Below are 14,813 nucleotides of genomic sequence, written 5' to 3' on the forward strand. Positions count from 1 at the left end.
TCAACAGGAGAGGCAGGTCATTGGTACATTTTGTCCATGTTTTGTTTCATGGTGAATAATTTAAAAACAATTTGTTTCTAGTGTTCTGTTCACCCAGAGTGGAGCAGCTACAGTCCCAACATCAAAGTAAATGTTAGCAGATCCGGTTCCTTGACACTTGGCTGTGAGCCACTCACCTTTCAGAAGTGGAGTCACATTTAGATCTGGAGCTGATTAAATCTCAAAATGTACTTATACCTCCCCCAGGTGGTAATATTCAAATTCACAAACTGTAACCTTGGGCAAAAGACATTACGGGGAGGCAGTGACATAGTGGTAATCGAAATCCAAAGTCACCAGTCTCCAGGGCATGGGTCTGATTCCCATGAGGAAATGTAAATTAATTTTAAAAAAATACTGGAATTAAAAGTTATTCTAATGTTGACTAGGTAACCACTATCAATTGCTGTAAAACACCACCTGGTGACTAATAAAATGCCCGTTAGGGAAAGACATCTTCAGTCCTTACCTGGTCTGGTCTACATGTGACTCCAGACCTACAAAGATGTCATAGAGTCATAGAGATGTACAGCATGGAAATAGACCCTTCGGTCCAACTTGTCCAATCCGACTAGGCATCCCAACCCAATCTAGTCCCACCTGCCAGCACCCGGCCTATATCCCTCCAAACCGTTCGTATTCATATACCCATCCAAATCCCTTTGAAATTTTGCAAACGTACTAGCCTCCGCCATTTCCTCTGGCAGCTCATTCCATACATGTACCACCCTCAGTGTGAAAAAGTTGCCCCTTAGGTCTCTTTTATATCTTTCCCCTCTCACCTTAAACCTATGCCCTCTAGTTTTGGACTCCCCCACCCCAGAGAAAAGACCTTGTCTATTTACCCTATCCATGCCTCTCATGATTTTGTAAACCTCTATAAGGTCACCCCTCAGCCTCTGACGTTCCAGGGAAAACAGCCCTAGCCTATTCAGCATCTCCCTATAGCTCAAATCCTTGTAAATCTTTTCTGAACCCTTTCAACTTTCACAACATCATTCCAATAGGAAGGAGACCAGAATTGCACGCAATATTCCAATAGTGGCTGAACCAATGTCCTGTACAATGCAACATGGCCTCCCAACTCCTGTACTCAATAGTCTGACCAATAAAAGAAAGCATACCAAACACCTTCTTCACTATCCTATCTACCTGTGACTCCACTTTCAAGGAGCTATGAACCTGCACTCCAAGGTCTCTTTGTTCAGCAACACTCCCTAGGACCTTACCATTAAGTGTGTTAAGTCCTGCTAAACCAAAAGAGAAAATGCTGGAAAGTCTCAGCAGGTCTGGCAGCATCTGTAAGGAGAGAAAAGAGCTGATGTTTTGAGTCTAACTGACTCTTTCAAATTCCAGGACAAACCAATCTACTTGACTGGCACCACATCTTCAAACATTCAATTCCTCCCCCACTGACACTCAGTAACAGCAGTGTGTACTATCTACAAGATGCACTGCAGAAATTCACCAAAGATCCTTAGACAGCACCTTCTAAACCCACCACCACCTCCATCTAGAAGGAAATACACTGTTGTTCCTTCACAGTCATTGGGTCAAAATCCTGGAATTCTCTCTCTACTGGCACTGTGGGTGACCCCACAGCAAGTGGACTGCAGCGATTCAAGAAGGCAGCTCACCCCCATCTTCTCAAGGGCAAACAGGGATGGGCTATCAGTGCTGGCCCAGCCAGTCCCACAAACAAATAAAAAAGTCAAGATCATTGACATTTCATTGTTGATCCTGAGGAAAGCTCTCCAACTTTCAGCTGTTAACTGTTTCTCTCTGTGTGGCTCCTGAGTATTTGCAGCATTTTCTGTTTTAATTTTAGACTTCCAGCACAGCAGCCTTTTGTTTTTAGTATTTCAGAAGAGGTATTTTGTATTCTCCCTTCTGTTGAGAGCATCAATTCAAATAGCCTCTCATAAGCTGGATCTGCCATTCATGAACTGAAACCTCCCCTTTACAATCCTTCACTGCGTAAACCTCGCTTTCACTGGGTCAAATTCTGGATTTCCCTCCTTCAGGGCATTGTGGGTTAACCTACAGCATGTGGCCAGCAGCAGTTGAAGACAGCAGCTCACCACCAAGAGATCAAGGGATGGGCAATAATCGCTGGCCCAGCCAGCAGTGCCCAAGTCCCTGAATTAATAAAATAAACCAACAGGCAATCACTGACTTTAAGTGGCAATCACTAATTAAGTCTATTGCCAGTTATCACTGGAAATTATCAACAATAACCATCAATCGTTGCCATTCACCAGCAATCGCCAATTACTTGTTTTCAACAGCAATTACTGGTGCTCATGAGTAATTGAAGAAAGTTACTGGATTTCACCAGGAATTGCCATAAACTCCTTGGTATTGGAAGATAAGGAGACTACAAAATTGAAAGAAAAAACATAAACTGTGGCAAAGATCAGTGCTAACCTTCAGGATTGAGAAAGATTTAAAAACCAACAAAAAATGGCCAAAAATTAATAAAGAGGGAGAAAGTAAACTTTGACGGTTAACTAACAAGTTTATTATATATATATATATAAATAAACTAAATGATCCATTAAATATGTAAAAAGGAAGAAAATACCAATACTAACATCGGCTGCTTAGAGAATGGAGCTGGAGGAAGAACAAAATGGAGCCAGGAAATAGTGGAGGAATTGAATTAATACTTTGCATCGGTCGTCACACCAAAAAAAACACTAATAGCATTCCAAAAATACTAAATAATCAAGGGGAAAAGCAGGTGAGCAGGTGGGACCACCATGACCTCAACTGGTACAGGAATTGAACCTGTGCTGTTGGTAATAGGAAAAGCAAATGGATTTTTAGCTTTTATTTCAAAGGGAATGAGGATAAAATTAAAGAAGACTATATAAACTATACTATATAGCTAAAACTATACAAACATGAGTCAGCGCACACTTATAATACTGTGAACAGTTTTGGGCCCCTTACCTAAGGAGATATATACCAGCATTGGAGGCAGAAACATCTCTGGGTTGATCCTGGGCAAGGATGGTTTTTTTTGTGAGGGGAAGTTGTGTAAGCTGGTCCATTCATTGGTGTTTAGAAGAGGAGACATTATTGAAATATAAAAGATTCTTGGGGACTTGACTAGGTAGATACAGAAATGTTGTTGCTCTGTTGGGAGAGGTTAGGACTGGAGGGCATAATCTCAGAATAAGCGGTCCCCCATTTGAGTCTGACATGTGGCCTCATTCATTCCTGATGAAGAGTTTTTGCCCGAAACATCGATTTTCCTGCTCCTTGGATGCTGCCTGACCTGCTGTGCCTTTCAGCACCACACTAATTTGGAGGAATTTCCTAGGTTTTAGTGAAACTATGGAATTCTTTACCACACAGGCCTGTCAAGACTGAGTCACTAAGTCTATTTAAGGAAGAGATGGACAGATTTTTAATCAGTAAGGGAATCAAGGTTTATGGAGAAAAGGCAGGAAAATTGAGTTGAGGATTATCAGGTCAGCCACGATCTCATTGAATTGCGGAACAGATTCAATGGGCTGAATAGTCTATTTCTGCCCCAACATCTCTCACTCTCACCAACAATAATTAATTCTCACAGAAAGGAAAGGGTTTTGGAGGTGGGATAGATAGGCTTACAAACCAAAAGGACATGGCAGTTTGCAGGGCAGTTATTTCGGTAATGATACCCAGAGTGGATAGGAAGAGGCATGAAGGAATTACAACAATTATTTATTCATGTCTGGCACTAAACAGGAAAGGTGGCCTGATTGTCTTCATATGGAATATGAGGATTATTAGATCTAAGGAAAGGCCATGCATATTGGCCCCTGAGGTGTGGGAGGACTTTAAATTTCAACAAAATAGGTTAGAAAGATTGACCAAGAAAGGGAAAATAGAGTACAACAGTAAGTTTGTTCAGAGAAAGTGATTAGTGAAAACAAATGTCGATCCCTTACAGTCAGAAACGGGGTAAGTTAGAATGTGGAACCAACTAAATACATCATTTGTTTTTATTTCCTAAAGGAGAATTCCAAAAACATTGAGGAACTGTTGGTCACATGGGAGGAACTGAAGGAAATCAGAATTAGTAGAAAAATAGTGTTGGGAATTTTATGGGTTTAAAGGCTCTTTTTAATCTACGTCCCAGAGTACTTAAGGAAATGAACCAGAAATGATGGTTGCATTGGAACAGTTGCTGGATTGGAAGGTACGTTCTTTAACATTACTATTTTTAATAAAGAGGAAGAGTGAAAACAGATAATTATAAACTGGTTAGCCTGATGTAGAGTAGTAGGAAAAATGTGAGAATCTATAATAAAAGAATAAAGAATATCAGAGCATTTTGAAAACAGTGATAGAACTGAATAGAGTCAGCATGGATTTGTGAAAGGGAAATCATGCTTGACAAACCCGGAATTCTTCAAGGATGTAACTAGCAGAGTTGATAAGGGGAACCGTGAATGTGGTTGACTTGGATTTTCAGAAGGTTTTCAATAAGGTCTCACATAAAAGATTAGCATGTAAAATTAAAATACATGAGATTGGGGGTAGTATACTGACATTGGTAGAGTGCTGAAAAAAAGAGTAGGAATCAACTGCTGTTTTTTGTCTGGAAAGCAGGCAGTTTAGGGTACACTGTTGCATACTGTGAACTCGTGTTTTGTGAAGTAACTTTTCCTCTTTTTTTGAGGTAGGCCTTTGGGATTGCGGATGACTTGCTTCGATTCCAGTTCAGCGGGTTTCAGACAGGCTGTTAAATCCAACACATGGTCTGCAACTGTCAAATGTGAGCGAGATAGTGCTTTTGGGTCAGGTGGTTATGGGATTTGGAAAATTGTGCTCTCTCCAATGCCTTGACATGGCATCTGTGTTTCTGACAAAGTCTTGTGATGTGTTTGGTCCGTTCCCAAATTACCCATCTCCGTTTGGTCGCTCACAAGCTGAGCATTCCCAGGAGATGGCAGTGAGGTACTTTGTAGACATACCTAAAGAACTTGCACTGTCTACCTGGGAGACTTCTGCTGTGACTGGTACAGCAGTTGCTTTGAGGGTCTGTTGTCAGGCATACCAACAACATGCCCCACCCTACAGAACTGGTTTTAAATGATTAGCACCTCAGTGCAGGCCGTGTAGGAATGGAAAAAGACATTAGTATTGGACTGCCTTTCTTACAACTGAATTGAATCAATCTTACAAAGGCACTGCTGGAAGTACTAGTTAATTGCGGTGAGTACTAGTTAATTGCGGTGAGTACTAGTTAATTTGCAGTAGATTACCCCTAAAGCACTTTGGACATATTAGGTGAAATCACATCAACAGTCCAGTTCAAAACTCCCAACCATGTACTGGCTGTATCCAGTCGAATGGTGAAGACAGACTTGACATGATTAAGTACCCCGAAAGGTGAATTTCATTGTCCTATCACAATAAATGAATCACTTGGACAAGCAATGGCAGTTCCCTTGGTATTACCCAAAGCAGCTCTGCTCGTTCTAACTTCTTTCACACTTTCCCCAGAGTCTTTCACTATGAGGGTCGACTGTTATTGAGCATGGAGAAGTTCTCTTTTTAATATCCTGTGCCACCTTTGGTTGTAACTGGGTATGTATGGGTCTATTCTGATCACATTCTCTCCAACACTGACCCTGCGTATTCATAATCGCATTCTGGAAGGGGTTTTGACCTTATTATGAATTGCTCAATATCCAATGAGGAAGAAGCTGTCACTGTCCCAGGGCAATTTGCCAAAAGGTGCTGAAACTTGCAGAAAAAGAAAAAAAGTGGAGGCCCCTTTAAGTGTCAGTTCAAGCCCGAGTGAGCAGAGTCGTTCCTTTTGTTGGTGTGAGGGAAAAGGGCGGGTTCCAAGAAACCCATTTAGACCAAATGCAATTGCAGGGAGCCGCAGACTGCTCCCTCGGAGCTGAAGACTTGCTGCCGAAGCAGGGAACCCTGTCCCCAGGGAGGGGGGCAGCTGTGAAAGATGTGTTTCTGAGCAGAGAAGCTTCGGAAGCTGTTGCAAAGAAGTTAATAGTGCAGTAAAATGAACCGAGGTAAGAACAAAACAGAGAAAATAAATCGTTGTTAATTTGAAATGAAGTTGAATTCTCCAGATCTGTTGGGTTTACAGTTTTATAACAGGGAGTTACCTTGCTCTTTGAGTAAACTTTGTAAAAACTTTCCCCCGCTCTGGCTTCTAGTTCTCCTTTTGTTCCTCTCCTTTTTCATCACTTTTTTTCCCTCCTTTTCTCCCTCTTCTGCCTCTCTATTGAGCTGGTTTTGCGGAGTTGCTAGGTGCCCCGTCACCATGACGACCACCAGTTCCTCCATACAGCCCAGTCATTCATTATGTAATGTTTGTTTTTGTCCTTTCCAAAGAAACCCAACTTGGCTTACCCAGTGAAAAAGAAGAATTTGCAGCATCGTGGCCCTATGTTTGAAGCAGACATTAATCCATACACAGTGTTTCTTTAATTGTCATAACCTGATCTCAACCACAGTCTTTGCCTTCACTAAAATCCTCTAATCAAGAAAAATATTTTATTCAGAGCTGGAAAAGTAATGGTGAAATTAATTCAGCGATCTCAAAGAACTTTGATTCATGGATGCTAATATCCCATAGAGATTAGTTTAGACCAAGAACAATTAAGTCAAGGATTAGATTAGGTTAGATTCCCTACAGTGTGGAAACAGGCCCTTCGACCCAACAAGGTAAAAACAATGACTACAGATGCTGGAAACCAGATTCTGGATTAGTGGTGCTGGAAGAGCACAGCAGTTCAGGCAGCATCCGAGGAGTAGTAAAATCGACGTTTTGGGCAAAATCTCTTCATTCTTGATGAAGGGCTTTTGCCCGAAATGTCGATTTTACTGCTCCTCGGATGCTGCCTGAACTGCTGTGCCCTTCAACCCAACCAGTCCACACCGACCCACCGAAGAGTAACCCACCCAGACCCATTTCCCTCTGAATGATGCACCTAACACTATGGGCAATTTAGCATGGCCAATCCACCCTAACCTGCACATCTTTGGGCTGTGGGAGGAAACCAGAGCATCCGGAGGAAACCCACGCAGATACGGGGAGAACATGCAAACTCCACTCCGAGGCTAGAATCAAACCTGGGTCCTGGCGCTGTGAGGCTGCAGTGCTAACCACTGACCCACCATGCCGCCCATAGCAGTAAGGAGCAGACCATTAGGCCCCTTGATACCTGATAAGATCATAACTGATCTGATTGTGGTCTCAAGGTCACCTGAATTGGGAATTTATGTCAACTCAAGCCTTGAAAATATTCTTTGACCTTGCTCTCCTTGACTAACAACTCTCTAAGGAAAATAAATCTCCATCTTAAATTTGAAGCCCCTTTATTTTTAAATTGTGTCCTCTGGTATCTCCATCAGGAACTCACCTTGCCAATCCCATTAGCATTGATGTGTTTCAATAAGAGCATCCCTCAATCTTCTGTCCTCAATCTCCAAACAAAACAATCTCCACTGGGAAATTAAACTCAAGATCTTTCTAGTGAGATTAATCCAGAAATTCCCACATCTGCAGTAGAGGGTTTCAACTGAACATGTTTCACATCACTGCTTGCAATGTTGTATCACAAAATGATTGCAATTCTGATGTACGTAATTTTGGAACATTTTAGCTTTCTCCATATTAGATTTGATGTGTGTGCTGGTGTTGGATTTAGGTGGACTACATCCAAATTCACACCACACCAGTAGCTCGACAGGTTTATTTGAAATCACAAGCTTTCGTAGCAATGCTCATTTGTGCGATTTCAAATAAACCTGTTGGACTATAACCTGGTGTCGTGTGACTTCTGACCTTTACCAGATTTCTGAACTAGAACACCTTCAATAATATTCTTTCACAGATTAAAATTTATGAAACCAAAATAACTCCTGAAGAATGAATTTAAAACATTGTGTTTTGCTTTAGAAATCTAAGATAATCCAAATAAATGCTCCTGAGACTTGCTTGTCACTTTATTTCTGAGACAGATAATCAACCCGTTGGACTTGTTTCCTTCCCCACCAATTCTTCCTTTGTTTAAATGCTGCTATTATCTCCTTCAGGTTGATTGGCAATGTTACAGAATTGAAGAAGCTACTCTAACTGACCATCTGGTGCGGGATGAGGTGCACTGTTGTCTCATTACCTTCCAATATTGCACTCGTCCCGGCCTCCTGGTCTGGCTGGATTGCCACGCTGGGTGGTAACTGCTGTGATCAGATATGGCCCACCAGCACGCAGGATTCCTTTCATTCTAAGGTTGGGAGGGCTGTAATTTGCATTGAGTTTTTTCTTAAAGGCATTGCACTCATCCCGGCCAGAGTCTGAGAGGGTTGCACAGCTCAGGACCATGTCGCTTTAACTGGAAGATGCTTAATGGACTCTCTTCTTGTCCATGAAGAACTCCACAACTGGCCTGGTGTGTCCTCTTGCCTCATCCAGCAGATCAATAAGGAGACAAGATACACGGGCTGGGACCCCACCTAACAACTTAAATATTCACTCCCACCCACCATCGATACACAGTGGCAGCAGTATGGATCATCAACAAGATGCACTTGAGCAACTTCCCCAGAGTTCTCTGACAGCACCTTCCTAACCTGTGACCTCTACTATGTAGAAACAAAAGAGCAATAGATACATCAAACATCCCCACCTACAAGTTCTCCTCCAAGTCACACACCATCCTGATTTGAAATTAGATTGCATTTTGTTTACTGTTGCTGGGTCAAAGTCCTGGATTCCCCTTCGTTAACAGCACTGTGCATGTCCCGGTGTTACATGGACTGCAGTGACACAGGGAGGCAGCTGAACCTCACTTTCTCATGGGCAATTAATGATGGAAAATAAAGCTGGCCCACCCAGTATGGTCTTATGCTAGCATGGGACATGGCCAGTATTTGTCACTCATCCCTAAATGCCCATGAAGTCAATAGTTTGCTAGGTCACTTTAGAGGGTAGTTAAGCATATCACAACGTTTGAAGTCAGACAAAGGCCAGACCAGGTAAGGATGTCAGATTTCTTTCCCTAAAGGACATTAATGAACTGGATGGCATTTTATGACAATCTACAGTGGTCATAGGGCTTCCATCAGACCAACTTTTAATTCCAGATGTTTTTTAAACCAAATTCAAATTTCACTAATACGCCGAGAAATGTTGCCAGAACAGAAATGCTTTGCTTCCAGATGATATACTGAAGGGCAACATGTCGACAAATAAATGAGAGGCAGCTAAGGAGGACATCCGATATTATGGCTCAGAAACGGGTCATCATAGTCAGGAATAGGAAGAGTGTCTCACTTTGATGAGATGGATAACAATGGAACCACATGACAGCAGTTTCAGTTGGACATTGATGGAAAAGCGTTGGAGGAGGATGGTGTGGACTCCTGTATCAAAGCTTACCGACAGGTCAAGAAGGATGACAAAGGAAAGTTTACTTTTGTCACTGAGACAGTGAATATGAATTATGATTTTGATAAGCTGCTTGTGATTGCATACCACGGCAAGGGCGGAAATTTGATTAAATCCCTCCAATAATGGAGTTCCAGAAAAGATGGTCACAGATTTAGAGGTGACAACATAATCAAGGTCCTTATGGAAGAGAGGAAGGTTGGGAGTGGGTGTTACTTTGCAGAGATGGTGGGGTCAAGGATTTATTTTTTATTTTCACTTCAAAGATGGTAATGGCAGAGAGAGAGAGACAAGAGTCTGGATCGGAGCGGTGCTGGAAAAGCACAGCAGGTCAGGCAACATCCGAGGAGCAGGAACATCAACGTTTTGGGCAAAAGCCCTTCGTCAGGAATGAGGTGGGAGGGAAGATTGGCAGGTAGGACAGGTCATGAGGATGGTGCTGAGCTGGAAGGTTGGAACTGGGGTAAGGTGGGGGAGGGGAAACGAGGAAGCTGGTGAAGTCCACTAAGTCCGAAACGTCGATTTTAGATTAGATTACTTTTACATTGTGGAAACAGGCCCTTCGGCCCAACAAGTCCACACCGACCCGCCGAAGCGCACCCACCCAGACCCATTCCCCTACATTTACCCCTGCACCTAACACTACGGGTAATTTAGCGTGGCCAATTCACCTGACCTGTACATTTTTGGACTGTGGGAGGAAACCGGAGCACCCGGAGGAAACCCACACAGACACGGGGAGAATGTGTAAACTCCACACAGTCAGTTGCCTGAGGCGGGATTTTTCTGCTCCTCAGATGCTGCCTGACCTGCTGTGCTTTTCCAGCACCACTCTGATCTAGTCTCTGATCTCCAGCATCTGCTGTCTTCACGTTCCCCTAGAGAGAGAGAGAGAGAATCTCTTCAGAGAAACAGTTTACAATACCAGTCAGCATGGGTCCAGAAGGAAAGGTTAAGTGGTGAACAGCTTTGTGGGAGCTGGTTAAGAGAGGACAGGAGGTGAAAAAAGTGAGCTTGAAGGGGACAGGGGCGGAGGTGGGGTGAAGATAAGCAACAAATAGGAGAAAGGTGAAATTTGAACTTTAGAAGACATTTGGCCCATTGGTATGGTGGAATGACAGGACATGGCATAGTCAGCTATCAGGTACTCCCACTCATAGTGACAGAGAAATATGTGAACTGTTTCTACTTACAGCTGCAGATAGGGGTGGAGGAAAAGGGTGGATGAATAAGTAACTGATGAATATCCACTTCCTTACTGAAATAACTCCACAGAGGCCAGTATGCCGTCACCAAGTTACCCTTTATTTACATGTAGAGATACTGATCCAGCTCCTTCAGAGCTAGTTTTCAGAATGAACAGGGTGTCTGACACTCCTGTTCTTATCTGTCACACAGATTGGACCAGATTAACAGCCCCAGTCAGCAAACCACCTGGTTTCTCTCACACTGGAAGGGGAGTAATGTGTCTGATGTGCATAGTGACACCACTGCTCCCTCTAAATGGAAAATCTTAGACTTGTACAAGAGTAAAAACTTCAAATGCCTGGCTGGAGTGAATCAAACTGGCAGACAACAGCTGCTCAACGTGGAGATGCTGATACCAAGTATTGGCTTGTGCCAAAGACAGTGGTGAGATGAGGAGGGGTAATTTACAAATTGGAAGACAGATTAGAGGGAGAAAACATCTGTAAATATTTGTTATTGAAAATGGAAACCTTGGGGGAAATAACATAATGACCCCTCGCTGTCACCCCTTGTAACCCTTGCCCCCTGGCAGTGACCCTGGAACAACATTTACTTTGACAATCAGACTGCCAGCCAGGTTTTACCATTTTCTTTTCTATTTTTAAAATTTTTTTTTGGAGTTTTAAACAGTTGTTTGACGTTGAAATTTTGGCCAAATTCACTGGTTCTGGAAACGATTGACAAGGGCTCCTGATGTCACCTGGCAATAAGGACCTCTCAAACCTTCAGCGTGCTCCCATCTGGAGTTGCAGCAACTTCCGAAATGGCTCAAAGTCATCAGGAATTGTGTCTGTGAGACAAACAAGTAGAGGAAGGAAAGATCAAGTGAGCTGAATAATCAATCTGGCATATTTCTCCTCTGTGCCCAGCCAAGCATTTCCATCACTATTAACTTGAAGTTAGTATTTTGTGGGCTATGGGCAGCATTACCAACACGTTCCTTCCAAGCCGCTCACCATTCCTGACTTAGAATTGTAACACCATTCCTTCAGTACCACGAGCTCAAAATCCTGGAATTCCCTCCATAACAGCATTGTGGGTCTACCTACAACAAATGGACTGTGATGGCTCAAGAAGGCAGATCACCATCACCTTGTCAAGGGCTGTTATTGCTTGGGCTGCAGAGTTTTAGCTATGAAGTCAGATTGGATAGTCTGGGGTGGTTTTCCATGGAACAGAGGAGACTGATTGAGATGTTTAAAATTGTGGGGGGGCATAATCAGGATAGACAGGAAGAAATGTTTCTTCCTAGTGAGGGGACCAATGATCAGGTGGCATAGATTTAAAATAAAGGGTAGGAGGTTGAGAAAGGATGTGAAGATATGTTTTTTTCATCCAGAGGGTGAGGAGTATCTGGAACCCACTGCTGGTAAGGGTGGTAGAGGCGAAACCCTCAACATTTAAGGAAAATTTACACAGCAATGCTAAGGCATGCAAGACCATTGGCAAAGTGCTAGAAAATGGGACTAGAACAGTTTGGTGGCTGTTCTGATTGGCAAGACTCAATGGGCCTAAAGGCTTTTGTTCTGTGCTGTAGACCTCTATGACTAGGGATAGGCATTAAGTGCTGATCCAGCCAGCAATTCCCACATTTTAAGTGAATGAATAAAAAAAAGCTGTTCTCACCATTACACCTGTAGCGCAGATTGGACCAAATAATATTCTCCTGGGAAAAGCAGAAGACACCAAGGCGTCCTCCACGCATGGTTGTATCAATTGTAACGCCTGAATCTGCCACAAGATTAGGTCCTTCATACAATTTGACTCTGAAAGGAGAATGAAGACACAGCTTTATAACTAAATGAAATGTTTATTGTTTGTACCCCTTAAAATGGCACAGTGTGTTTGTAATCACTAACATTGTCTGCCTAATGAAATAGAGCTGGAAATATATAGCAGATTATTCAGTCTGCAAGCTGGGCTATGGACCTTTGGCTGTGTAGCCTTCAGACACCCATGCTGTGAAACAAAATGGAGGACGTGGATCTGAAATCTTGGCTCAATGTTAGGTCAGAAGGCAGCAGAGTAATCAGATGCTGAGCTCAAAATTTGTGTGAAACTACACTGAAACAGTGGAGGGGAAGAGAGATCAGTCAATTAAAGTCGGAGTGGGTGTGTTCCAAGAAGGGGGTGATGGAGGAGGGTGATCGAGATCACATGCAGACACAAAGACATTGACAAATATAGAAAGTGCTAGAGAAACTGAGCAGGTTTGGCTGCAGCTATTGAGACAAAAACAGAGTTAATTTCTCATATTGCATATGACTCTTAATACTTAAGACATTAAGCTCTACAGACAGATACTCAATATTTAATCTTGAGAAACATATTTCACTCATACCTTCTGAGGCAAGTGGTTAGGGTATGGAATGTCTGCCCAGGAGTTTAGTGAAGGCAAGTTCAATCACAAAGAAATTGAATACGCACCTGAAGGGACAAAATGTATGAGGTGATAGGGAAAGAATGGGACTGCTACTTTATCCTACAAACCTATGACAAGGGAAATCACACTCCAGAACTGTACACACTAACCAAGAGAGGGATGAATCGAGTAAAAGCCAGAGTTCACAGAAAACTAGACAATATTTCTGTTTTCCCTGGAGCGTCAGAGGCTGAGGGGTGACCTTATAGAGGTTTACAAAATTATGAGGGGCATGGATAGGATAAATAGACAAAGTCTTTTCCCTGGGATCAGGAAGTCCAGAACTAGAGGGCGTAGGTTTAGGGTGAGAGGGGAAAGATATAAAAGAGACCTAAGGAGCAACTTTTTCACGCAGAGGGTGGTACGTGTATGGAATGAGCTGCCAGAGGATGTGGTGGAGGCTGGTACAATTGCAACATTTAAGAGGCATTTGGATGGGTATATGAATAGGAAGGGTTTGGAGGGATATGGGCCGGGTGCTGACAGGTGGGACTAGATTAGTTGGGATATCTGGTCGGCATGGATGGGTTGGACCGAAGGGTCTGTTTCCATGCTTTACATCTCTATGACTCTATTTGGAACTCAACTTTGCACTACCAATATTTCTCTCTAACTGCACTGTGTGGCTGTGTGTCTGTCTCCTAAGTTGGCCTCTCTTTGACCCTTTACCCTACCTCCTTTCTCAGTCTCTAAATACACTGTATGTGCCTCTGACGATTGTATGTGTTTCTTGGTCTGTGTGTAAGTATGTTTCTCAATCTCTCACTGTGCTTCCCTATCTTCTCACTATCTGTGCCTCTCTGCCTTTAACTGCACGTTTCAGCAAACTGAATCTTTTTCTGAGTTTGCTTTCAGGATCTGAAATCGGACAGAGTTCTAACAACAGAACAAATGGAATTGCTGGAAGTTGGAGTCATGCTGAACTGATGATGCAGAACTCAGATTCCAAACAGTAACTTCAGCCTGTCAGCCATTGTCTCCAGATTTACATTTCAATAGAAATGGGGCCCTAACTGACCTGCCAGGATCCTGTTGCTATGGGAATGTTTCTTGGTTACCAGAGGAAAAGGATGTCTTTTGTGCTTGGAGAACGTGTTCAGCATTCACTAGAATGACAAAACACAACTCCAAAATCAAACCTCCAATCAGCCAACATATGGGCTGTCTCTACTCATTGGGACTGATTCCAAGGTACAAGATTACCAGGCAAACCTTTGTCAAACCTTCAAAATCCCTAAACCATCCATGACTTCCACAGATTCTTTAATAGCCATCACTGAAAATTCAAATCTATTGGGAATACGCAAAGGATAACTGACCAATTCTTCTGGGAAGAAATAGGGAAACTTTGACTCGGGGTTGGGGAGAGTGGGGAGATTTCTGATGACCATAACTCTCCTATGGCCAGGTGCTGGCAGGTGGGACTAGATTGGGTTGGGATCACTGATCAGCATGGATGGAAGGGTCTGTTTCCGTGCTGGACATCTCTGTGACGAAACTGGCTAACAAAAAGACAAAGGCAGGGTTCAGTATGCCACCTGTATGTACCCTGGAATTCTCTCCCTCAACCTCTCCACTCCCCTCCTTTAAGATGCTCCTTCAAATCTACCTCTCATCTGTTCCAATGTTTGTGACACAGTGTCAAATTCTATTTACGATTTCACAGTGAACCATTTTCGACAT

The 14,813-nt window shown here is 42.9% G+C and overlaps 1 protein-coding gene across 1 annotated transcript in view; it reads right to left on the minus strand.

Moving 5' to 3' along the window:
* Window positions 1–10,744: 10,744 nt before the first annotated feature.
* Window positions 10,745–14,813, minus strand: part of thbs3a (thrombospondin 3a) — a 47,406-nt gene continuing 43,337 nt past the window's right edge. The window contains exons 19-20 of the mRNA XM_043684099.1: window positions 12,335–12,474; window positions 10,745–11,498 (exon numbers count right to left, since the gene is read on the minus strand). Coding sequence (XP_043540034.1) covers window positions 11,434–11,498; window positions 12,335–12,474 — 205 coding nt within the window. The 3' untranslated portion in view covers window positions 10,745–11,433. The remainder of the gene's footprint in view (window positions 11,499–12,334; window positions 12,475–14,813) is intronic.

This window comes from Chiloscyllium plagiosum, chromosome 51 (assembly GCF_004010195.1).
Source record: "Chiloscyllium plagiosum isolate BGI_BamShark_2017 chromosome 51, ASM401019v2, whole genome shotgun sequence".
Lineage (NCBI taxonomy): Eukaryota > Metazoa > Chordata > Chondrichthyes > Orectolobiformes > Hemiscylliidae > Chiloscyllium > Chiloscyllium plagiosum.